The sequence below is a fragment of the Cervus canadensis genome, chromosome 9 (genome assembly GCF_019320065.1).
Source record: "Cervus canadensis isolate Bull #8, Minnesota chromosome 9, ASM1932006v1, whole genome shotgun sequence".
Lineage (NCBI taxonomy): Eukaryota > Metazoa > Chordata > Mammalia > Artiodactyla > Cervidae > Cervus > Cervus canadensis.
In genome coordinates this window covers 74,052,026-74,079,889 of record NC_057394.1, presented here as the reverse complement: position 1 = coordinate 74,079,889, position 27,864 = coordinate 74,052,026, and the positions used below count along the sequence as shown (strand labels likewise).

At 33.6% G+C, this 27,864-nt stretch overlaps 1 protein-coding gene across 10 annotated transcripts in view; it reads left to right on the top strand.

Moving 5' to 3' along the window:
- The window catches only part of NBEA (neurobeachin), a 644,508-nt gene that overhangs the window by 250,874 nt on the left and 365,770 nt on the right, over positions 1 to 27,864 (top strand). For 9 of the 10 annotated variants that reach the window (XM_043477413.1, XM_043477415.1, XM_043477416.1 and 6 more), the window contains 4 exons: positions 1,677 to 2,115; positions 12,232 to 12,386; positions 14,624 to 14,750; positions 25,629 to 25,756. In XM_043477413.1, coding sequence (XP_043333348.1) covers positions 1,677 to 2,115; positions 12,232 to 12,386; positions 14,624 to 14,750; positions 25,629 to 25,756 — 849 coding nt within the window. The remainder of the gene's footprint in view (positions 1 to 1,676; positions 2,116 to 12,231; positions 12,387 to 14,623; positions 14,751 to 25,628; positions 25,757 to 27,864) is intronic. The other variant, XM_043477410.1, reaches the window with a different exon arrangement.

Here is a 27,864-nt window from a genome sequence, read left to right as displayed (position 1 = left end):
TCATATTCTACAAAGCAGTATTAAAGCCCTTGCCTAAACAAACAAGGAAAACTAAAAGCTATTCATAAATATGAGGAAAATTACAGTATATCATGGACTTGTAAGAGATGTATATTTTTAATTTCTTTGTCCAATAAAATTCTAAACCAATAACAGCAGCAAAACACCTAAGGTTAGTTTTATAGAACTTAAAAATGTTAATTTCAAAGAGATCATCAGAATAATTTAGTTGGCCCTTCTTGTTTTATAAAGAATAACTTATTTATTAAAGTAATACAAACAGCTGCCATTTACTAAATATCTATTTTATGCAGGAACTGCAAGTAATCTACATATGTATCTTATTTTCTGCTTCAGCATAACTTTATTAAGTTAAATACTATTACTATTTCCATGATACTTTTAAAAAAAATATTTATTTGACTGTGTGTGCATGCTCAGGTGTGTCCAACTCTCTGACCCCGTGGACTATATAGCCTGCCAGCCTCCTCTGTCTATCGGGTTCTCCACACAAGAATACTGGAGTGGATTGCCATTTCCTCCTCCATGGGATCTTCCTGAACCTGGGATTGAACTCATGTCTCCTGCATTGGCAGGCAGATTCTTTAACACTGAGCCACCTGGGAAGCTGTTATTTGATGGCACTGGGTCTTAACTGCAGCCCCGGGGCTCTTCAATCTTTGTGTCATGCGGGATCTTTAGTTGTGGTGCTCAGGATCCTTTTTTTTTGTGTGCAGCATATGGAATCTATATAGTTCCCTGACCAAGCATTGTTCCCAGGTCCCCAGGATTGGGAGTGTGGAATCTTAGCCACTAGACCACCAGGAAGTTCCTCCACAATACTAGATTAGATAAATTTTTCAAGGTCATCATTTAGAATTTGGTAATATTTTATTATAGTGGCCTATGTATAATGAGATTTGATAGGGATTTAAAATTTTAAAAGATGCTTTTCTTTTTATCTATTTCAATTGGTAATACTATATATGTTTTCATATATATATATATATTTGTGATTCAATTTCCACATATTGAAATTTACATTTATTCATAGAGAATCATCATGAATATTCCAAAATGATTGTTCTTAAAGGCATAGATATATAGGTTAAATTCTTGAGACTCACTATTCTATTATTAAAGCATTTATCCTTTTGAACTAATCATTTGACATGCTTTTTGCCACTAACTCTTTGGAGATTTATGTATTACATGTAGTTTAAAAAAATACAATTAGTTATTTCATTACTGGTTATTGAAATACCAAAAAAGATATAAAAATGGCTTCATATTTTAAGGAAAATATTAGAGGAGTATAATTTATCTTGCATGATTGGTAGCTGACAATGAAAGGATAAAAGGGAGCTTAACATAATTATTTATAAGCTGTAATAAGAAATTATAGTAGGAACTATTTCTCCATGTTTATAAAAGTATCACTTTTGACATGCCAGATAATTTATAAAAGAAACATGGCTCTGTTGATGCTTACTGAACAAAATAGCAGGTGTATATAGGTGATACGTTTTAACCAAGTTGTGTTGTTACGCACATCCGTTTAGCAGATTTTTTTGTTTCTTACAGGTTTTCTTTTCTCTTCTGTGAGTATATTTTACTAATAACAGTGGGTTTTCATTTGTGAAGCATTTTGTTTACACTGATTTCTCTCATTATAGAAACACCTGCTGCATTCCCGGACACTGTAAAGGAAAAAGAAACACCAACCCCTGGTGAGGATATTCATCTAGAAAGTTCCATTCCTCATACCGATTCAGGAATTGGAGAGGAGCAAGTGGCTAACATACTGAATGGGGCAGAATTAGAGACGAGCACAGGCCCTGATGCTATGAGTGAACTGTTATCCACTTTGTCAAATGAAGTGAAAAAGTCACAGGAAAGCCTGACCGAGAACCCCAGTGAAATACTGAAGCCTGCACCATCCATATCTAGCATTAGTCAAACCAAAGGCATCAATGTCAAGGAAATACTGAAAAGTCTTGTGGCCGCCCCAGTCGAAATTGCAGAATGTGGCCCTGAGCCTATCCCATACCCAGACCCAGCATTGAAGAGAGAAGCGCAAGCTATTCTTCCTATGCAGTTTCATTCCTTTGACAGGTAGGTAGTGACCTTATTATTCATAGTGCTCTGTGTATAGAAGGAAAATTAGTGTCTTTAATTTAAAAATATTAGGCAGATCTTGAAAACATGTTTATTACTGTAGATTCTTACCACAAAGACTATCAAAGTGATAGGCCAACCTGATTGATCTCATAATCAGGCATTTTAATTATATGTTTCAAAAAAGGGGCTTCAGTATGAAATGGGGAATGACACATTGAATTGGAAATAGGGTAATACAGATTCTGATTATAACCTATCGTCAAGTGACTACTATACATTGGAGAAGTCATTTTATACGTATGTATGTTTTTGTATTATGTACATACATACATATAAATATATGTACATATATGTATATAGCTATATGCATATATGTGAGGTAATTGACAAGTAATAGTTTTTTGTTTTAAAGAAAAAATATCAAGTAAGTAAATCAGATATTTCTTAAACTGTAATGTTAAAATAAATATACAGTCAGAATGCAGTTTCTATTCCATATTGTTTTCTCTAAAATAGACAAACTGCTTTGTCCAAGTTGGAGCCAGTACTTTTTGAGTTTAGGGGTTGAGGTGTGGCAATAAAGACATTTTCAGTTAGGGTGCATTATCTTTTTTATAGATGAATAGGATTTTAAAATTGTCTGGGATTGTATAATATTATTGTGTATGATTTAGTTACAAAGAAATGAGGTTTATGCATATAGTTCCTTGGATATTCCCTATGCCATTTCATATTTAGTTTGCATTCCTAAGAGATATGTGTATGTGTGTTTATGAATTTATATAAGCATAAGCACATTAGTATTTTTAGCTGTATATATTTATAAATCTATCTGTAACTGTTATAATAGTTTAATTTGGGATCATAAGTTTTACATTCCATTTAAAGCTCTGTATCTAAATTTTGTTAACATATAAGCAATAGAAAAAGAGAATTATTGTGATATTTATAAGAGAATTCAATGCAATAAAGATTATGTAAAATATTTCTTTCCTAATTTGGATTATTGTTAGAACAATTTTTTTCATTAAAACTTAACAAAACTGTCACCTGAGTGCCAATATTCTTAGCCACTCAAAATTTGTTATACTTTTGAGGATATTGCTTTACAAAAAATAGAACTTTCCATTTGTTCCTAGTAGCATTTGTGCAAAATGCAGTGGGAGTACAATCATTATTCAAAATTGCATAAGTAGAAATGAAATCATGGAGCACAAAGCGTATTCCAATTCTTTTTAGGAGAAGGGTCTCCAATGTAGTTAATATATGCAGTAGCTCAACTACTATCAAATGTAAATGATGAGGTGATACTGATGAAAGGAGGGGATTGAGGTCTCAGGGGGCACTGATGACGGATTGAACAGAAGCGGCCTTGCACTGCACGTAACTCAAGTCTGTCGTCTTCACCGCTCAAAGCCATAATGGGAGGTGGCAGTCTGAAATGAGTTGCCACGGCAAAGAGTATTATTTTTGAAATGCTTTCACACAAATCACTAGGCCCTGCATACAACTTAGTTTCATGCTTTAATGTCATCAGGAGGCACAAATTGGTGTGTCTAATTGTTTGCCACCTGCCAGCAAAATGAGCTGCCAGCCAGCCAGACGGGTTTGATTGTCTGTCAGCTATTCAATAGATTGAGAGTGACAACATCAAAAATTTAACTTCAAACTCTGGAGCTTTGAGCAGCTTTTCAGAGACATCATCCCCACAAGTGCTTCTGGACAACTGCGTTTTTCAATTATATTTGTGATATATTGCTACCATTTGCCTTAAAGTGTTGTCTGTCTTAAAGTAGCTATAATTACATTATAAAGTATATAAACATATTTCTGAAGCACTAAAATCTGAAATTCAAGTTATGACATGTCTTTTAGCATCAGATTGAGTTCCTTGAAAATAGGATCCAAGAAGACAGAGTTTAGATGCAAAATCCTGAATACTTTTAGTTTCAAACACAGAATTATCTTGGGTCTTACTCTACCAATAATGTATTTTTCATTTTTATCTTTGGTTGAAAAATAGCTATAAACTCAGTTGCTCATTTCTTTGTAACTAAATCATACACAATAATATTATACAATCCCAGTGGAAATCACCTAGGATTTTCCTTTATTTAGCCAATAGTTTATTGGTTCTTTTGAAAACATGCTAGCGAAGCATTCTTTATATTTTCTTTAGATTGTAAGTTTGGGAATAACTTCCTAAAACAACTGATGTCATATGAGTTATACATTCAGTTACATGTTTCATATGGAGTTTCTCTTCACTTAGGATGGCATGTTGACAAATTTCAGTATTTTGAAGTTTGTAATATCATTTTTATTAGATAAATTGCAACATCAAAATTTAGAAACATTTAGGCTTAACTAAAATAAACCTTTTCCTTTAGTATTAAATCTTCCATCAGGTGGTATTATGAAACATCATATAAATATTCTCATCTGCATATATGGAAAGCACTGAGTCTTTTTCTTTCATTTCCTCCAGACATCATCTGTGCAGACTGAAGTATATGTCTTTGATTTCACTGAGTGACTCTAACAAATTTATATTTATGACTGTAAAGCACTGAAACTGCTAGACATCCACTAGTACTATTCTGTAGAGGGAACACCATATGTATAGAGGAAGTGTGATAATGAAATTATAAGAACTTTCCTACTGTTCTATTACTATGAAGCAAAAAGAAATACTTATGGTTTTATTTCTAAGAGAACAGTTTAATAATCCCATAATAGAATTTAGAGTATAGTTGCAAAGTTCCTCAACAATTCTATTTCTTCTGATAGATTTCTGTATTGATATATAATTTATAAAATAGTCTAGCTGAGCTGTGTGTGTGTGTGTTTTTTTTAATGTATTAGTAACTGTAACTTTTAGATTGAGGGAATGGTTCCATTAAGTTTTACCACATCTTTTAAACTAAAATTTAATCCTGCATATCCAAATGCTTTTAATCTTTTGAGAATTTGGTGTATATATCTGTGATTTAGCTCAGTCTTCATTCCCCAGGGATTCCTGAGACACCCCCTTAGTTTGGACAAAAGACAAAAAGGCAGAGGACAATATGTTTGTCTCCATACATTTTAACTGTCATTATTTTTCAGAAAATTGTTTTTAGTCTTGGTTATCACCAAAAGCTTATAATTGTGTTGCTTCTCTGACTAACAGACAATGATCTTATGGTGTATACTTCATCCCTTTTGATTTTAAAGACCTGCTTATGTTTGAATTACTGGGTTTGATATGATCAAGTGAAGTAGTTTATATTTTTCCCCTCAAACTTTTAGTATCCTTGCTTTCCAGTGTTTCATTCTCTGAAAAAGAAAATCTCTGGAGGAAAAAAAGTATTTTGTAAATACTATATGACTAAAAAGCAATATAGATAGCCTTCATATTACTAAACTTCAAGTATTGGCTTTGTCTAGACATTTTCCCTATAGTTTTTTTTTTTTTTTTAACATCAGTGCATAAAATATTAGTGCTAAGAATGATAGTTTAGGATAAATTTAAAAAAAAATTTTTGTAGAAATGATGGAATCCTCCTACATTGATTTCTTTAAGCTTAGAATTAAGTAAGAATATAAAAACTTATAATTACTACTGAGTACTTCAACTTCTATTTTTATAGTTTTCTAATGTTTTGTTAAGAAAGTATTTTGATCATATCACTTAAAGGATGAGCAGGTAAATGTAATCTAAATTGATTAAAACTCTACCAACCATTACAATTCAAACTTTCAACAATATTGAGCTACTGAAATCCCACCTTTTATTATGCTCCAAGTGCCCTGGATATAGTATTTAAGGCCAGCTGCCAGATGATGCAGTTTTGACCCAGCATGGTTGTATTCTTAATTTTCCCAATATTGTTGCCTTTTTCTCTCCTGACATTTCCACAGACAGTTCAATGAGTTGAAAAAGGCATCTCTCTTTAAAGGGTTAATTAATGAAATAGTTGTTTATCATACATCCTATTTTTCTATTGGTATTCTAAATATTTTACAGAGTGGCAATTAATAAATCATGAAAATGATAGACTTGCAATTTCTAATGAGCTTCAGTAAATTGTAATATCACCTTAAAATCAGAAATAATTATTTTTTCTTCATAGTTTAATTTTTTCCTTCTAAGATAAATGTCTAACGTCAGTAAAACTTATTAGAAAAAGAGTAATAATATAGAAATTAGGAGAAATAGCTCATAGTAGTGGGTCTCTTTGTGATTAGTTGTGTGACCCTTATCTATTCTCTTTGGTTCTCTGGCACTCAGTTTCCCAACATGGAAAATAATACATTATTTCCAGAAAGTCCCATAAAGTATGAAAATCCTGGAATAAATGAGATGGCTTTATAATTAGTTTCAAAAAGTAGCAGATGACTATTTACTTGGTTAAAAGACCTCAACATAGGAAAGATTCAGCATGCCCTTTTTCAAAGCTATTACCTCACTTTAGGCTCTTGGCATCTCTGAAGTGTGTCCCTTCTGTTATCTTCAGCTGGCCTCACTGTTTTCCAGGTGTGGCCCTGCCAAATGGACCTTCCACATTTATGCTAGAAATGTTTTTCCTAAATGTAAATCTCATGAAGATTTCTAAATAATATCTTGTTATTACACAATAAAAGGTGAACTTGTTAGTTTGAAATAGAAAGTCCTCACCTTTCACTAGCTATGATCTATTTATAGTTCTTCAATCTTTTATGATTTTTCAGCTCTCTTTGCCTTAAGAAGTTTTTGCTATTGAACTTTTCTCTTCTTAGGTTATTCCCACTGATCCATTTTGATTCAGCTTACTCTTCCCTGATAATGTTCATCCTTTATGTTTCTGAAAGTTCCAGTGCCTAACTATAATCAGAGGTTACTGAAATATGTTGAACAGTTGATTTATTTGTCTCTTGCATTTTTTTTTCAAGTATCTCTAAGGCATGGGTTATGTCTTAATTTGTCTTACCTATCCCCTGACTTGTCAGTGTAGTTGTATTCCCTTAACCTTTCAGTGTTCAATAAGTGTTACAGAAAAGAGGGAGAAAGTGATGGGGAGGGAGGCGGGAGGGGGGATCGGGATGGGGAACACATGTAAATCCATGGCTGATTCATGTCAATGTATGGCAAAAACCACTACAATATAGTAAAGTAATTAGCCTCCAACTAATAAAAATAAATGAAAGAAAAAAAAAAAAGAGGGAGCAAGTGGAAAGAAGAAAGGAGTTGTTTTAAAATCCATGAGCAATTATAAGTCTTGTCTTATTAAGTCACTATTTAAAAGCCATTGCTTATCTTCAGTATCTCACTTTACACTTAAGACAGTTCTTTAGTTGTGCAGATAAAATAGTATCCTTTTTATAAAATTCACATAACTAGTTAATGGCGATTTTTAAGATTTTTTTTAAGACCTTTAAGACTTTTCACTGTAGTTTTCTAGACTCTCAGTCTTTCTTGACCGACACGACCTGTGTTCTAGATCTACTGTCATTCTAACTATTCTTTTATAAACATGATGCTTTTGTTGTTATTCTTGAAATATGGTGTCTAAAACTGCATATAGGATTTTATGAGGTCTGAAAGGCACAGAATATATCAGGATTATTGCTTCTTTCACTCTAGATACTGTTGCTGTGGTAGACCCAGATTGCATCAGCACTTTTGAGAGCCATCAGTTCAGTTCAGTAGCTCAGTTGTGTCCAACTCCGTGGACTACAGCACGCCAGGCTTCCCTGTCCATCACCAACTCCTGGAGTTGACTCATGTCCATCACGTCAGTGATGCCATCCAACCATCTCCTCTGGTGCCCCCTTCTTCCACCTTCAATCTTTCCCAGCATCAGGGTCTTTTCAAAGGAGTCAGTTCTTCATATCAGGTGGCCAAAGTATCAGAGTTTCAGCTTCAGCATCAGTCCTTCCAAAGAATATTCAGGATTGATCTCCTTTAGGATGGACTGGTTGCATCTTCTTGCAGTCCAAGGGACTCTCAAGAGTCTTCTCCAACACCACAGTTCAAAAGCATCAGTTCTTCAGCACTCAGCTTTCTTAATAGTCTCTCACATCCATTTATGATTACTGGAAAAACCATAGCTTTGACTAAATGGACCTTTGTTGGCAAAGTAATGTCTCTGCTTTGTAATATGCTGTCTAGGTTTTCTTCCAAGGAGCAAGTATCTTTTAATTTCATGTCTGCAGTCACCATCTGCAGTGATTTTGGAGCCCCCAAAAATAAAGTCTCTCACTGTTTCCACTGTTTCCCCACCTATTTGCCATGAAGTGATGGGACCAGATGCCATGATCTTAGTTTTCTTAATGTTGAGTTTTAAGCCAACTTTTTCACTCTCCTCTTTACTTTCATCAAGAGACTCTTTAGTTCTTCTTCACTCTCTGCCATAGAGTGGTGTCATTTGAGAGCCATAGCAGTACTAATGACAGCTAAGCTTTCTGGACCACTTACAGTGTTCCAGGTAAAATGCGAAGCATTTGATACGTATTAATAGTATATCATTTTATCTTTGTAACAGTTTTATGAGGTGCAAACTATTATGAGTCTCATTTTAAAGGTATGGAGAATGGGACTTAGAGAATTTACTTGCTTGATACCTTAGAGGTAGAATTCTAACTCATATCTGTCTGACATTAAAAACCGGGCTTCTAGTCACTGTGTACTCTATTTATATCCCATGTCGTAGTAACTACCATACTGCTGAGTTTGCTGTCGTGAAGTGTGTAGAGGCTTTAATGTCAGCTAATATTAAATCATGGGAAATAGATGGGGAGACAGTGGAAACAGTGTCAGACTTTATTTTTGGGGGGCTCCAAAATCACTGCAGATGGTGATTGCAGCCATGAAATTAAAAGATGTTTACTCCTTGGAAGGAAAGTTATGACCAACCTAGATAGCATATTAAAAAGCAGAGACATTACTTTGCCAACAAAGGTCCGTCTAGTCAAGGCTGTGGTTTTTCCAGTGGTCATGGATGTGAGAGTTGGACTGTAAAGAAAGCTGAGCGCTGAAGAATTGATGCTTTTGAACTGTGATGTTGGAGAAGACTCTTGAGAGTCCCTTGGACTTCAAGGAGATCCAACCAGTCCATCCTAAAGGGGATCAGTCCTGGGTGTTCATTGGAAGAACTGATGCTGAAGCTGAAGCTCCAATACTTTGGCCACCTCATGTGAAGAGTTGACTCATTGGAAAAGACCCTGATGCTGGGAGGGACTGGGGGCAAGAGGAGAAGGGGCCAACAGAGGATGAGATGATTGGATGGCATCACCGATTTGATGGGCATGAGTTTGAGTAAACTCCGGGAGTTGGTGATGGACATGGAGGCCTGGCCTGCTGCGATTCATGGGGTCGCAAAGAGTTGGATGCAACTGAACTGAACTGAATATTAAATCAGATGTTTTCAGAAGTTTTCTTTTAGTAGGAAGACATTTAATGTTGTTTGCATTAATTTACAAGCCATCAGTGCAAGTTGTTGAGATGAAACTCTTTTCCCTCATTCATATAACTCATTTTTCTTAATACACATCTCAGAGCGTCAGTTCTTGACAAGATGCCTTGTTATAGAGAGTTTGTACAAAGTTGGTAATGATCAATTAATCAGGAAACTTTTGGCAATATATATATATTTTTTGTACCATTTACAAATACATCTCATAGCACTATCAGTCAGTTTGAGTTTATTTTATCCATAGGAATTCTAATGAGAGATTTAGGGGAAAAAAATGATAGTTTTACTTCTTTTCAAATCAAGAATTGTTAATTTTGTTTTCTTGCTAGCTAGTCAATGAAATAGTTTATAAGTTTAGGGAAGATTTTTGATGATAAATCCAGAATGTTAGTTTGGTTTCTTTTCTATTGATCTTTATGTATTTCATTGTAAATAAATACCTTATCTTATAGGCAGAGAGTTATTTCATTTTAGAAAGTAGTAACAATTATTAACATTTATAAGGCATCCCTTAATTTGACATGGTTCTTTAAAATACAGTCTCATTTAATTTATACAGGTATATGTGAAATAAGTCACATTTGCCTTGCCATTTTTACTGAAAACCTGAAATTTAATACCACGTGGCTTGAAGTGATTTAGTTCTCAAGCCTTAATCTTCTACCTCCACATCCTGTACACTCTCCATAATGTCACACCACCTCTCAGTGAAATAAAGTATTCGATCAGGAATGGTCAGTGAAGGGATTGAAAGCACAGTGTGTGTTTTTGGAAATTTAATAGGATGGTTGAAAGTACAAGGTTGAGTCTAATGAATTGACTCCATCCATTAAGGAGAAAAGAAAAAAGTATCCAGAAAGAGCTAATGGAAGAATTTGGTAGGGCAGAGGTTAAAATTATCTAACATTATAATTACTATGGTCACAAAAATATTTTAAATGCCTCTGAAATTGAAAATGATAATCCTTATAAATTTAGATTTTTTTACATTGATGAAGTCATTTTTCTTTTAAAAATTATTGATATTAAAGAAGTTTAAGCCATAGACTTGTCAAGGAGTCATTGATACAATTTCCTTTAAATAGAGCTTTTTAATGAGAAAATTAAATTTTTCTTTACAATCTAAAAGACCTAGTTTAATAGGTCTATTTTAGGGACTTCCCTGATGGTTCAGTGGTTAAGACTCCATGCTCCCTTTGTAGGAGGCCTGGGTTCAATCCCTTGTCAGAGAACTAGATCCCGCATGCCACAACTGAGAGCCCTCATGCCTCTTATTTAAAGGCCTGGTACAGCCAAAAAAGTAAAATAACATCTCAAAGACAGTACTTTAAAAAGACCTAATTTAGATTGGATATATTTTTGCTGACATTCACTTGTTTTCAAGCATTATATTTGAACTTAAAATACCTCATACATCTACTTTCAAGATAAATAAGTGAGTAATGCTTGAAAGGATTTATTAAATAGAGTTGGTGTACTGTAAACTTTGAGAAAGATGAAGCTGCACTGAGAGAAAGTAAATATATTTATTATGTTAGAAAAATAGTTTCTTTATCTTTTAAATTGACTGTTCACATCTATTTATTATTTAATGTTAACACAAATGTTAAGTTCACAATTTTTTCTAATGAAATTCATTTAAATATGCTAAAGAAACATGAGAACATTTTCAACTTCTAAGCTCACAAAGTCAATGTTTGAAATCTAAAGAGATCTTTTACCAAATGTCCGGTGTATCCTCTCATTTCTCTTTCATTATAATAGCATCCCTATTATGGAAAACAACTCAATTTTATTCACGGAAATAAAGTTTAATTGTATTGTTTGTTGTTGTTTAGTCTCTTAAGTTGTATCTGACTCTTTTGGGACCTCATGAGTAACCTTACGGTCTCCTCTGTCCTTGGGGTTTCTCAGGCAAAAATACGGGAGTATTTTTCCTTCTCCAGGGGATCTTCCCAACTCAGGGATAAAACCCATGTCGCCTGGATTGCAGGCAGACTCCTTACCACTGAACCACTTTGTTATTCCGTATTCCTTGCCTTAATATTTAGTTCTACTGTGAAAAAGTTCAGAATTTGCCTTTCAAATGTTTTTATGACTATTTTCCACATTTAGAATGTAATAGAGATACGATGGACACTTTGTATGTGTATATTTACAAAAAATCCCTATGTGCATATATGAAAAATATTCTAACTAGAGCACACCTTTTTGACATTTTCCCAGGGTTGTGATTATAGACCACATGTCATCTTTAAAAAAGGTGTCCAGATTCTACATTCTATGTAAATATTTGCCAAATAAATGATAATAGTTAACACTTTACAGTATATCCTTAATGTCTATATTCTTTTCACCAATGAAGTTGCAGTCAGAAAAAGGAAAAAGAAAGAGGAGAAAATTTGATGATAGGACTTCCCTGGTGGTCCAGTGATTGAGACTTCACCTTCAAATGCAGGGGGTGCAGGTTCAATCCCTGTTCAGGGAGCTAAGATCTCATAAACCAAAATGTAAAACAGAAGGAATATTGTAACACATTCAGTAAAGACTTTAAAAATGGTCCACATCAAAAAAATGTTTTCTAAAAGATAATTTGATGTTGATTACATGTATCTGCCAATGCAAGATTAGAATGCATCTTAGCCATTGTGTTGTTTTCATCACTGCTTTGCAGGAGTGTTGTGGTCCCTGTTAAGAAGCCACCCCCGGGCAGCTTAGCTGTGACCACTGTAGGAGCCACAGCTGCTGGAAGTGGACTGCCAGCAGGCAGCACCTCCAATATATTCGCTGCCACTGGAGCTACACCAAAAAGTATGATTAATACAACAGGTATTGTCCTTATCTATTTTTGTGATACTTCATCTTTTTCTTTCTGTTTTCTGTATCTTCATTTTTTCTGCTTATTTGATCTTAAAAATTAAAATACTGTGATCATTTTAAGATTATCTTAATCTTTAAGAAGATTATTCTTCATGTTTTCAGATTTTGTAATTCTAGGGTAAACTTTTTAGACCCTTTTGAGAACACTATGGGTTTTGTTTTGAGTCTTCTCAAAACAAGATGCTGTTTACTTTCATAGTGAACTCAGAGTGCCGAAACAGAATGATATTTGGGGAGCAAAGCCAAAAGATAATTTGAACACTGACATTTGATATGTAAAAATTAGTAAACTGTATCAGGAATATCAAAATATATTATATATATTAGTGCCAGCAAATGGATTTAGTGACATTTTCTGGTTGAAACCTAATATATACTTTTCACAAAGCTCCCCTAAGAACCTTGACGATATGCAAGAGCCTCAACTTAACAAAAAGTGCATGTGAATAAGAACCATTGTTTGACATTGTATTAATTTATATACTTAGATTACAATTATATCCATTCATTGTCCAACATTTTCCTAAAAATTCTAGAAACAGAAAAATTCCAAATCACTACAGATTTTAAAAGCCTGCCTAAAATAACTCTTTTCTTTTTTTGTAAATTTCCAGAAATGTTCCTGTTGATTATTAGCTAAATAAATCCTTACCCAAATCTTTGTGATTCCATTTTAGGTATTTACACAACGCAAGATGATCCCTGACTTTCCTTCCCTGACTATAGTAGCCTTCTCTTCTCCAAACTGTATAGCCTTGAACTTTTCCATCTATTATCATTACTTAGATTATTCCCATTTTTATTAATTTCATAGCTCTTTGTGCTTTCTGTATTTATCTTGTTTATCATACCACCTGAGTCCTGACACATCATGAACAGCACATTTATGGGGTTGTAGTAAGTAGAATGTACTCTATGAAGCGTATTTATGTTAGCAAATAAACATTATTAATGGCATTGTGTTAAAGAACAAAACATTTTTGATTTATACACATTAAAACAAGTATTTATATCTGACTTGTTTGAAGACTTCTTATATAAAGTTTTTTTTCCTATCTAGTTTATAGTCTTATTTTTTATACTCATTCTGCTTTCTAGAAGAAGGAATAAAAATGTTTTCCTTTTACCAAAATGTAAACTCAGAAAAGTGTTAATAACTTTTAAAAAAGCCAATGTAGTAGGAAAAAAAAAATCTGCATTTGGTGTTTATGGACTAAATTCTTACTTTTAAGAGTAAAAAGCAAATAATTTCTTTTTTATCTTTATTTGAAACAAGGTATGATATTTTCCTTGAATTTCTATTCTATGAATTAATAATAGATTTAGAAAGTGATGGTAGCCCGAGGTCTAGTGATAGTATAAAACATATATTACAATAAAAATGTAGGCAATGAATATCCTCCTTAGAAATACTATGTACAGATACACAAAAACACACACACAAATAAACTGAGGGTCAGCATCTAAACTGGACCCAAAACTAGTTTAAATTTTGGCATAAACATACTGTGTAAGTGTTGTTGTGAAATCCAAGTTTATGTGTATTTGTGTAAGATACAATAAAGATAAGGTAACATTTAGGAACACTAGATGTCCCTCAACTCCACAGCTATTTAATATACTTATATGGTGTAGTATAGGAAAATCTGTTCTAAAATGGCATCTTCATATCGTTGAGGAAACTCATTATTTTAAAATTGGTTATAAATATACTTATTATAGCCCTTCTTAAGCTATCATATTATTAAAATAAGCATTGATGCTGCAGGGCCACAAATTTATGTTGAGACAGTTTATTGCTAATTATATCTTAAATGATGAAAAACTAAAAGTATAACAACATAGCAATAAAAAAGCAGATAATATTTTCACATCTAAATTTGCTTTGTTTTATCAGCCTCATTTTATCTAAAATTGTTTTCATTTGTTGATGTCTTTTATTTATGCCCCATTTGTAATCTGTAGTTTTGTTAGCATAATATAAGTAAATAAACTGTTTCAATGCAATAGCTATTTTTAATAATTATAGTTATTAATGTACCTTTGGCCAAATGATTTTTTTAATGGCCTAATTCTATTTTGAAATTCAGATGAATTTTTTTTTCCAAACTCAGTAATGATGTAATGAAAATTATTTTGTTCAATAAGTTTGTATTCAAGGCTAAAAACTATTATTTTGGGAACAGGTGCTGTGGATTCGGGGTCTTCGTCTTCTTCCTCGTCTTCTAGTTTTGTGAATGGTGCTACCAGCAAAAACCTTCCAGCTGTGCAAACCGTTGCTCCGATGCCAGAAGATTCAGCTGAAAACATGAGGTATACATAACTAATTGTTTCTTTTCACTCATTTCACTCCATTCCTTGCAGCTCAAAAAGAGTGAAACATAGTATTCACTAAGTTTAAAGATACAGTTAAGAATTCTTAAGAATGTTTAAGTATGTATTTCATTGTTTTGATAGTTTAGATAGTTATTCATTATGTAAAAATCATGTATTATATTTCAGAGTCTAACCTGAAAAGTCTTGAATGGTTTTCAAGATCTCTTTTCTGAATTTATAATCCACTGTTATGTAGCACTTGTTACAGTTTCATGTAAGGTAGAAACATGCAGATGTGGCACCATGATAAAATTGGACATCTTTGGTGGGGTGGTGAATTTAAAATATAGACTTTCAGAATAGAGTTATATGTAACATATATAACTGGAGGTAGAACCACCAAACATTATCTTTTGTATCTTGATAAATAGATAAAAATGATTTGTAGTAACATATCAAACACCATGGGCTTCCCTGGTGGCTCAGTGGTAAAGAATCACCTGCAATGCAGGAGCCACGGGAGACTCAGGTTTGATCCCTGGGTTGGGAAGATCCCCTGGGGGAGAAAATGGCAACCCACCCCAGTATTCTGGCCTGGAGAATCTCATGGACAGAGGAGCCTGGTGGGCTACAGTCCATGGAGTTGCAAAGAGTCGGACACAACTGAAGCAACTTAGCATGCATACATCAAAGAACGTTCCTAGAAGAGATTGGCCCACATGCTTGGTGTTAAATTGCACACACACACACACACATTTATTCATGTTCTTAACTGAAGTATCACACAAATACAGAATATAAAAGCTCAATGAAAGAATGGTGTTGTGTCACCACCACTCAAGGCAAGGAAACAGAGTATTACAAGTAGCTCAAAGCCCCCATCTTGTGTGCCTTTTTCTGACTCTGTTCTTGCTCTTCTTCAAATCCATCACTGACTTAAAACTGGATTAATTTTGTCTTTTTTGAATTTTATATGAATGGAATTGCGCAGTATGGGTTCTTTTTGTCTCTGGCTTCTGTTCAGCATTATGTTTCTGAGATTTTATCTGTATTGCATGTAGCAATAGTTTTGTTCATGTTTATTCCTTAGTGGTGTATACTACAATTTATTAATCTGTTTTACTGATGATGGGCATTTGGAATTTTCCAGGTTTGCACTATTAACAAGTAATGCTACTTTTTTACATAACAATGGTGTTTGTACATTAGGTATACTACACGTTTGTATGCATATGTTGGGTAAATAACTGAGTGGAATTGCTGATTCATATGTGTATGTTCAGTTTTACCTGATAAAGCCAAATGTTTTCCAGAGTGGTTGATGCAAGTTTACTAAACTCAATTAGCACCTTACAAGAGTGCCTAATTTGTTACATCTGTGACAATACTTACTTATTGTCATTTTTCCATTTTAGCCATTTTGGTGGAAGTATAGTGGTGGTGGTTGTTCAGTCAGTAAGTTGTGTCTGACTCTTAGACTACAGTTCACCAGGCTCCTTTGTCCTCTGCTGTCTCCTGGAGTTTGTTCAAATTCATGTTCATTGAGTCGGTGGCATTCCATTGTATTTTCTGTTTGTATTTTTCTGGTACTTAATGAGGTCGGGCATCTTCTTATATATTATAAAAGCTTATGTAATATCATATATTGTAATATCTTATGTAATTCTTAACTATCTTAGATAGTTATGTAATAACTATCTAAAATATCAAAACAACTAATTACATACTTAAACATTCTTAAGAATTCTTAACTGTAAATTCCTTGATTGGACTTTTTCGCATGGACAAAGGGACCAATATTTATTGGTCCTTTGGTTTTCCTCTTTTGTGATTTCTCTGTTAAAATCTCTTACTCATTTTAAAACATTGAGTTGTCTTCTCCTTAATTTGTAAAGGCTTTTCTCCTTATGCATTTTGAAAATGAACCCTTTGATGGTTATATGTTTTATGTATATACCTTCTCCCATTCTGTGGCTTTTCATATCATCTGTGGAATCTGTTTTCATCAAAAGAGGCTGTAAATTTTATGAAACTCAATTTATCAAGTTTTTTGGGTTTTCATACTTTCTGTGTTGTAGATGAGATCTTTGCCTGAATTTTCCCCAACTCATCCTCTGGCTGCTTTATTTTTGCTTTTTATATTGAGATGCATAGTTCATCTGGAACTGAGTTTTGTGAATTTTATGAAGCAGAAGTGATATGGATGTTAAGATGACCCAGGACCATTTATTTGAGAAACTCTCCTATCTCCTTTGCTATGCCACTTTTGTCATAAATCGTGTTCCTATGTAATGGATTCTGCTTTGGCATTCCATTCTACCAAGTTTGTTTGTCATTCCTTGTGACATGCTATCATAATTAGCTTTAGGTTTAAGAAAGATAAGTATCTGAGTAAATATTGTTTTCCCATCCTGTCCTTTTTATTCCAAGGAAGGCTAGACTACTGTTGATGCTGTGCATTTCCATTTAAATTTTAGATTCAGTATATCAATATCACTTCATGGCAAATAGATGGGGAAACAGTGGCTGACTTTATTTTTCTGGGCTCCATAATCACTGCAGATGGTGATTGCAGCCATGAAATTAAAAGACACTTATTCCTTGGAAGGAAAGCTATGACCAACCTAGATAGCATATTAAAAAGCACAGACATTACTTTGCCAACAAAGGTCCATCTAGTCAAGGCTATGGTTTTTCCAGTGGTCATGTATGGATGTGAGAGTTGGATTATAAAGAAAGCTGAGCGCAGAAGAATTGATGCTTTTGAACTGGGGTCGCAGAGTCAGATACAACTGAGCAACTGAACTGATAATATCCATATTAAAATCAGTTTGCTGGAATTTTAATAAGGAATGGAATGTATAGATCCATGGCAAATAGCGTTATATATCATCTATAGATCTCTTTTAGTGTTGTTATTTACAAACTATAAGTAGCTTCTTTTCCTTCCATTTCTTTAGTTTAAAAGAACAAATTTCCAATTGACTAGATGGAACTTTGTTGGCAAAGTAATGTCTCTGCTTTTTAATATGCTGTCTAGGTTGGTCAAAGCTTTACTTTCAAGGGGCAAGTGTCTTTTAATATCACGGCTACAGTCACCATCTGTAGTGATTTTGAAGCCCAAGAAAATGAAGTCTCTCACTGTTTCCATTGTTTCCCCATCTATTTACCATGAAGTGATGGGACCAGATGCCATGATCTTAGTTTTTTGAATGTTGAGTTCTAAACCAGGTTTTTCTCTCTCTTCTTTTACTTTCATCAAGAAGTTCTTTAGCTCCTCTTCACTTTCTGCCATAAGGGTGGTGTCATCTGCATATCTGAGGTCATTGATATTTCTCCCGGCAATCTTGATTCCAGCTTGTGCTTCATACAGCCTGGCATTTCACATGATGTAGTCTGCATTTAAGTTAAATAAGCAGGGTGACAATATACAGCCTTGACATACTCCTTTCCTGATTTGGAACCAGCCCATTGTTCCATGTCTGGTTCTAACTATTGCTTCGTGCCGTGCATACATACAGATTTCTCAGGAGGCAGGTAAGGTAGTCTTGTATTCCCATCTCTTAAAGAATTTTCCACAGTTTGTTGTGATCCACACAGTCAAAGGCTTTAGCATAGTTGATGAAGCAGAAGTAGATATTTTTCTTAAATTCCCTAGCTTTTTCTCTGATTCAAAGGATGTTAGCTATTTGATCTCTGGTTCCTCTGCCTTTTCTAAATACAGCTGAACATCTGGAAGTTCTTGGTTCACATACTGTTGCAGCCTAGCTTGAAGAATTTGGAGCATTACTTTGTTGGCATGTGAGATGAGTACAATTGTGGGGTAGTTTGAGCATTCTTTGACATTGCCTTTCTTTGGTATTGGAATGGTTTGACCTTTTCCAGTCCTGTGGCTACTGCTGAGTTTTCCAAATTTGCTGGCATATTACGTGCAGCACTTTCACAGCGTCATCTTTTAGAATTTAAAATAACTCAGCTGGAATTCCATCACCTCCATGAGCTTTGTTTGTAGTGATGCTTCCTAAGGCCCACTTGACTTCACATTTCAGAATGTCTAGCTCTAGGTGAGTGATCACACCAGTGTGGTTATCTGGGTCATGAAGATCTTTTTGGTATAGTTCTTCTGTATATTCTTGCCACCTCTTCTTAAAATCTTCTGCTTCTGTTAGCTCCATACCATTTCTGTCCTTTATTGTACTCATCTTTACATGAAATGTTCCCTTGGTATCTCTAATTTTCTTGGCGATCACTAGTCTTTCCCATCCTATTGTTTTCTTCTTTCTTTGCATTGATCACTTAAGAAGGCTTTCTTTTCTCTCCTTGCTATCCTTTGGAACTCTGCATTCAGATCGACCATCTTGTCTTTGCAACTCCTTGTAGCTGTAATGTTATTTATTATTAGATGTTTGAGATTTCACCAGTGAAGCAATCTCTGGAATTTTTTTTTTTTTTTTTTTACTGAGGATGTTTTACAGATTAAACTCTTTCAGTGGTTAGATGACTATTCAGATTTTTCTATTTTCATTTTGCATCAGTTTTGGTCATTTGTGACCATTTTATCTTTGTTAGATTTATTGTCATAAAGTTTTTCATAATTTTATTATTTTGAAATACTTGTAGGAACTTTCTAATGATGTTTCCTCATTCATCTTTGAATTTGTTATTAATATTTTATGCCTTTTCTATTTCAGCATTAGTAGAGTACCATTGATTTTTTCAATGCTGTAATTTCCCTCCAGAAAGTAGGTATTTGATTCATTACTTCTTTTTCTGTTTTAATTACATCATATTCTACTTTTTTAAAATTTCCTTTTAGTTATTTCAGGTTTGCTTAATTTTGTTTTTCTAGAGTCTTAAGGTGCATGGTAGATCAGGAGTCTATAAACTACCACCCAGGGCCCAAATCTGCCTGTCATAATATCTTTTATATACTTTTATTGGAATACAGTAGCATCATTTGTTTATTTATTGCCTGTGACTGCTTTCACAGTACAATGGCAGAGTCAAATAGTTGCAACAGAGATAACATTGCCTAAAATCTTAAAATATTTTGTATCTTACCCTCTGTAGAAAATACTTGCCAAACCCTTGCTTAGTTCTTTAGTTTTAGATTTCTTCTTTTCTATTATAAGGATTTAAAGCCATAACACTTCCACTAGGCATTGTTTTAGCTATATTTACAAATTTAATGTTGTTTTAATTTTCATTCAGTATTTTTTCTGAGTTTCTCTATGATTTCTTCTTTGACTCATAAGTGTTTCCAAAATGAATTTAAAGATTGACCTTTTTCAGTGTAATGTCATGAGAGCCATGCAGGTGTCATTGTATTTTAATGGGTTGTTTCTTTTGAATTTATGAGTAATATTTCATGATATGGATGTATGACAGTCGGTTTAACCATTCATCCTCTAAAGAACATTTGGGTTTTTTTTCCAGTTTTGAGCTAGTACCAAAAAAAGGGCTACAATAAACCTTTTTATTTTTATGTGAACATATGTTTTCATTTCTCTGGGATTAGTGCCCAAGAGTGAGGTTACTGGGCTAATATGGTAAGTACCTATTCAGGTTTATTAAAAAACTCCCACAAGCAATGTATGAATAGTCCAGTTTCTCCTCATTTTTATCAGCATTTGGTTTTGTCTTTTTTTTTTTTTTTTCTGTAGGCCATTTTGGTAGGTATATAGGGATATCTCATTGTGGTCTTAATTTTAATTTTCCTAATGGATGATTCTGAACATATTTTTGTGTGCTTATTTGCTATTGGTATGTCCTTTTCAGTGAAATGTCTGTTTATGTCTTTTGCCCATTTTATAATTAGATTGCTTTTTTGCTTTTGAGTCTTGTGCATTCAGTATTCTTAGTACAAGTCCATTTTCAGAAATGTTGTTTCCAAGTATTTGCTCTCAGACTATAGCTTATTTTTATGTTCTTTGTAGCAGAGGAAAACTGAATTTTTATTATAATCTAGTTTATCATGGTGTCCTGTCTAAGAAATCTTCATCTCACCTGAAGTCGCGAGATTTTTTCCCAAAGATTCTATAAAGCTCTGTGGTTTAAGTAACAGTTCTAGTTTTAAGTCGGGGTCCCATTTTGAGCTGATTTTTATGTAAGAGGTGAGATCTATGTCCAGTTGTCCAGTTTGTGTTGCACTGTTTGTTCAAAAAACTGTCCTTCCATATCTAGGATGGCCTTTATCCTTGGACTAATTTTGCCACACTTAGAAAGTATGCTGGATTTCTCCAAAATGCTCAGTGTGCCTACCGAAGTCTCTAGGCCCTGTGTGGGATGCAGATGTCTGCTATGACTCTTCCATAATTGTTCTTTCTAAGTTGTTCTCTTCTAATGTTGGGAGCTTTCAGACATCACACACAGAGACTGTTATTCAGCCAAAGATTACTGTTCTCTCCATGACACCTTCCTCGTGGGTGCTATGTCCTGTATATTCTGTTGTCCTTGAACTACAGGTTTAGTCTTGTTGAAATACCTCCATGTAGAAAATCTGAGTGATGGTGGGACTCATGTCATTTGTTTCTTTTTCCTCAGGATTTATGGTCTCATAACCTGCATTTTGTATGAAAATAGTTGTTCTCTGCATTTTGTAAAATTTTCTAGTTGTTAGCATGGGAGGTAATTGTAGACTGCTTTAACCCCTTTAAGGTGAAAAGTGGAATAATGTAAATTTGTTTATTGTGTAAATTTCATTTTAACTGTTTTCCAGTATATATAATTTGTTTCAATATATTAGGTTAATATCATGAAACCTTCATTTTTTTTCTAGCTTATCCATTATTATCTCTAAATAAGCATATATGTACAGTCATTTGATCTTTGAATATTGACAGTTTTATTCCCCATTACACAAATCCTTACACATTTTTATTTCTTTTTCCTTATTTTTAGTATCACCTAGTACCTCCAGTACAGTTTTCTATAGAAGTGACTAGAACAGGCATTCTTTTATTCACCTCAAATGAAAAGTTTTGAATATGTCATCATTAATAATGATGTTTCCTATTTACTAAAGAAACTTTTAATCAAGTGTAATAATTCTCGTGTTTATAATTACTGAGTTACCATCACTATTAGTGTTACATGTTTTCTCTTTTTGGAAGGGAGTAATAGAGTTGACCATGTGATTTTCCTCCTTTTTCTGTTAATGTGGTCTATTATAATGACTTTTAATTTAAAAAATGTTAAACAAACCTTTACTTCCTAAAAGAAACCCAATCTTTTATGTTATATACAGCTGTTTTCTTTTTTTTTTTCATTTATTTTTATTAGTTGGAGGCTAATTACTTCACAACATTGCAGTGGGTTTTGTCATACACTGACATGAATCAGCCATGGAGTTACATGTATTCCCCATCCTGATCCCCCCTCCCACCTCCCTCTCCACCCGATTCCTCTGGGTCTTCCCGTGCACCAGGCCCGAGCACTTGTCTCATGCATCCCACCTGGGCTGGTGATCTGTTTCACTATAGATAATATACATGCTGTTCTCTTGAAACATCCCACCCTCGCCTTTTCCCACTCCAAAAGTCTATTCTGTACATCTGTGTCTCTTTTTCTGTTTTGCATATAGGGTTATCATTACCATCTTTCTAAATTCCATATATATGTGTTAGTATGCTGCAATGTTCTTTATCTTTCTGGCTTACTTCACTCTGTATAATGGGCTCCAGTTTCATCCATCTCATTAGAACTGATTCAAATGAATTCTTTTTAATGGCTGAGTAATATTCCATGGTGTATATGTACCACAGCTTCCTTATCCATTCGTCTGCTGATGGGCATCTAGGCTGTTTTCTTTTGAAGAGGTTGCATATGATTTTTTTTTAATTTGTCTTGTTTTGTTTGTTTTTTTTATTCCTAAAATATTTGGTAGAGTTCACAAACAAAGATGTCTGATTCTAGATTTCCTTTTGAGGAAAAGTTTATAAATTAAATTTTTACAGTTATCCCCAGATTTTCTATTTTTGTCTTGTGTGACTTTTGGTAGATTCTATTGTTATACTATAGTTCACAATATTCTGTTGTTATTATTTTAACATTCATGTAGTCTGTAGGGAAGTCCTTCCTTTTTATTCTTAATATTTATTATGAGTTTGCTTTCTGCTTTCCTTCCTTCCAAGTCTTGACAGTGATTAATCAGTTTTATTCATATTGTCATTAAGAAATGTTCACTATAGAGAAGTAACAAGAAACTGTAGGTTGAGTTTATACCTTATTTCTTTTGCTTAGTGCAATGGATCTTAAGCATCAGTATGCAACAGTTAGATAGGAGGCTGATTAAAACACATTGCTGAGCCAATATGTAGTTCTAATTCAAGTCTAAAGGCCTGATAGTCTAAGTTCCAGTCTGAAAGCTGAGAGGCTCAAAACCCCAGAAGAGTTGATGTTTCAGTTGAGTCTGAAGGCCAGCAAAGACAAGCTATCAGGTAGAAGGGGGTTTCCTCTTATCCAGCCTTTTGTTCTATTTACATATTCAATTGAATGAATGAGGCACAGGCATATTAGGGAGGACAATCTGCTTTACTCAGTATACCCATTCAAATTGTCATCTAATCCAGAAATACTCTAACAGACCTTACCCAGAATAATATTTAGTCAAACATCTGGCCACCCTGTTGTCCAGTCAAGGTGACACATAAAATTATCCATTACGCTAAGTGATCTTGGTGCTGCTGACTCTGAGAATACACTTTGAGAAACAATGTTTTAAGTGCTCATCCTCCAGATTGGAACATTAATTCTTGATTATCTAAGTCCCCTTCCCAGGCAATGCATGGACCTCAGTATAGCTTAACTTCATTTAGTCCAAATTTTGTAACCACATTTATACATATATATGCCTCTGTGTGTGCATGTTAAATTTTAAATGCCTCAAGAGAATACACTTACTGTCTTATTGGTCAACATGTATTTATATTTACCCAAATGTTTATGTTTATGTTTTTGCTCATCATTTTTTTTGAATGTCTGACTTCTGTGTGCTATCATTTTCTTTCTTCCTGTAGAATACTCCTTTTGTTTCATTTAATGTAGGCCTACCACTCATGAATTCTTTCAGTTTTTTTTTTTTAACTAGAAATATTTGAAATTCACCTCTATTTTTGAAAGATATTTTGAACCAGAACAGATTCTAGGTTGGCGACTATTTTCTTTTAATTCTTTGAAGATAATATTCAGTATCTTTCATTTCTTTCTGTGCTTTTTTTCCTTTCTTTTTTTTTTAAAGAAGGACGACTTCCATTCTTAGTGATGTTTCTGCAATACACTAAATAAAAATTGAGAAATTGAGAACCCTTGCCCTAATGTAGGTATTTGCTCCTGGAGTAACAGAGTAGGGGCAAATATTGAAAGCTCTTTATCTTTAGCAAAGCCCCACCATTTCCTTTTTTCTTGCCTAAAGATGTTCCTCCAGGATATTCTCTTTAAGTTATTAAACCTGAGTTCTTATTTATGTAAAGCTGTTGACCCATATAAGAGGAGGCAAAGTTAAATTGCAGTGCTAATGGTGAGGCTTTGTGTACACAGAGAGTTCAGATCATGCTGATTTCAAGTTAGGAAAGAAAGTATCCTTTATTATATAATTCTATGTTATCCTATTTTATATAGGATATTATTATTATTATTGTTATCCTATATTATTCCATAATTCCTCTTTATTCACTTAAAAAATAGTTTTGTTTTAAATGTTAATCATATGCTGCACATTTTTTTGTGATTAATTTTTTCCTCATATATAACAAAAATATTACTTAGCACTGTGGAAGAACTCTTATTATTGTGAAGTATTGTTTAATTCCTTACTGTACATGTCATCCATGTAGAAGAGTGTGTGCTTATCTAAGGTTACTATATTGATTTTGTTTTGGTTCAAATATATGAGTCACGTTTTGTGTGAGTAAGTATAGGTGTGCTTTATTCCAAGTAACAGTTAGAAGAGCTATATCATTGTTGACCTCTCACTGTATGTCAGGTTCTTTTTTGTGCACTTCACATGCCTTAACTCATTAACTCTCATTGGGTAAGTAGAGTTATCATATTCATTTTGCAGATGTAGAAAGCTTGATATCTCAGGGTTACCTGGGTAGCATACATGGAGTCAACCTTCCAATCCAAGCACTCTTACTCTAAAGTACTTACTTCTAAGAGAGAGATTTAGATATAACCAAATTATTTATTTGAGCAGAGTTATTGAGCAGAATTTATTTTTTCAGCAGAATTATTTTCTTTATCCATGTTTTTATTTTTGCATATCCTACTCGAGGTGCTTTCAAGAATATCAGAGTGCTTATATAAGGCCATGTAACTTGAAATTTAATATTCAACAATATTAATAATGATGTAATGGTTGGTAAATAAAAAGTGAGTGGGCTTATGATATAGAAATTGCCTACTTTGGCAAAGCAATTCAGCTCAGTCATACAGAATTCCAGTTATTCCCTTATTTGTCCAGCTTTTCAGGGAACTCTTGAGAACAAGAATTTATACTTTGTAACTTTCACAGTGACTCATATAGTAGGTATTCGGAACAGTTATTTTTTTGTGAAAAGGAGGATAGACAAAGAAGACCTATAGCAGCTTCTTTTCTTGCAGCTCCTCCAGTTATGGCCAGTTGTCTGTGTCTTGTGGGTGGCAGGACATGGTTCCTTTTCACAGTGTAATCGTTCTGATACAGCTGTGGCCTTTTGAGTAGCTTTGTGACTAATGTAAAACTCCACATTGTGCCTTCTACTTGAAGCTGTTACTGTTTAGTGGGTTAGAATTGGACTTTTGTGACTTTTTTAAAGGTTTTAATTTAGAAGTAAAGTTTATTTGACGTTTTATATTGAACCTTATTTACTAGTCTTTATGTCTTAATTTCAACAGCATCACTGCAAAACTTGAAAGAGCTTTAGAAAAAGTTGCTCCTCTTCTTCGAGAAATTTTTGTAGACTTTGCCCCATTCCTATCTCGTACACTTCTTGGCAGTCATGGACAAGAGCTATTGATAGAAGGTATGATTTCTTTCTATGTTCTGATTATTTTAGTTTCCTATAATGTATCTATTAATCATGGCATAACTTGTGTTACTAAAGGAATATTTATTGCCAAAAGAATAAGAAGACATTGCTTCCACGAATTTTAGTAAGATATTCATGTATGCTTTCTCATTACTTATTAAATAGCATAGAGTATTTTCACAATCAGTGCTCATAACAGAATGAAAAACTTTGAAAAATTGTTGGAAAGGGAAACTCTGGCCCTTACAATCTCCATCTGTTAGGGCTGCTATATATCCTTTTTTAGGTTGCATGTTTGCTAAGCAGTGATGTCTAAAATCTCCTTCTAATAAGATTGATATTTCTTTAAGTGACTTTGCTTAGTTACAAATAGCATGTGATATGGCAGTCCTTAACTGAGAAAATATAAAGAAATACTTAACTGGGAATTGATGAAGCTGTTATCTTCTACTCAGTAGCAGCTTAAATGAAGTGAGAAGACAAAGAAGATAAATTAACTGTTGGGAAGATTTAATACATGCACCTGTATTAGGAGATTTGATAAGTATGGTTGTCTGAAGCCTTATTTCTTTAAAAAGAAGTTTTGACTTATAAATATTCATGAGCTTCAGAAAGGGGTAATCAATATTTAGTTGATATCTTGTAAGTAAATAATGGCTTTAAGTGCTATTCCTTGGATTTAGCAGACATATCATAAGCAAATTTCATATATGTTTGGAAATATATATATATATATATATATATTTGCTTTTCACTTCCTACTTACTGTAGACATTTTTCTGTACCTGTTCTATTATTGTCTTAATTGCTTTTGCACAACCTGTCTCTATTGGTGGAGACAATAATAGTTAATAACCTGAATTTAAATCCTTGTTTCACTGCTTTCTTAGCTTATATGACCTTTGTGAGTTACTTACCCATTTTGTAGCTTAGTTTCTTTCTGTAGGATATAGTCAATGATAATACTCCCACATAGAGGACTTGTGATAATTAAATTTTAAATAATGCATATAAAGCTCTTAGAATAGTGTCATATGGTTGTCTTCTTGCTCTAGACCAAGTGCTATTAGATACTTGGAATATATTAGTAAATAACAAAGATCCCTGCCTTGTGGACCTTATATTCTATCAAAGAGAAAACGCAAATAAACACTAAGCAAAATAAATAATTAAATGAGATAGCACATTAGAAGGTGGTACAAGTGCTGTGTAAAATGATAAGTACTAACACATCATAGGGAATTGGGATTATAGCAGTGTCATGATTAGGTTGCAGTTTTAAAGAAGGATGATTAATTTTAAATTATTCAACAGAAAAAGTTACATCTCAGCAAGACTTAAAGGAGATATGCCATGCAGTTTACTAGAAGAGTGTCCTACGTAAAAGAATGGTTAGTGCAGTGACCCTATAACATGTTATAATTATAATAAGAAAAAAATTCAATAAGCATTATTGAAAAATAAATCTTAAATGTTTCCTTATTACCCAAAATCTTTTTTTCTATTATATATGTATATGTTTTCCAGAAATGATTACAAATTTACCAAAGAAAATCAGTGAACAAAGACATGCTAAACTAAACATGGAATAAAGTTAGTAATGTAGTAATGTTAGTGATGATCCTGTACTGTTGCTAAAATTAGGACACAAATTTAGCACTGTTTTTCAGTAGCGAAAGCAAAGAAGGACTGAATTATTTGAAGTTATGAGGTTTACATTATTGGTTTCTAAATGATAATTTGTGACAATTTTAAGTTCTAAGGAATTACTATCAGATGACCTTTAACTGCTCTATGTTGGTCAGTCAGAACCCCACATATGTAGCCAGCCCCCTTTTCCAGAATTTTCCATAGTCAGACATCTGGTCTGTTTCTTATTTCTTCCCAGCACTGCAGAGAAGGTTGGAGAAATATCCTCGTAATTAAGAGGTTTTTTTCATGGGCTTCCCTAAGTTTACCTCAAAAACTCTGAATTGAGTTGAAAGAGCATTAGGAATAGTCCTATTACATTTTTTAAGAGGTAACTATGCTAAAAAATGAAGCATTCGAACAAGTTATATATTCAGAGTTCACTTTGTGTTTACCTAGCAGAATATAATTTT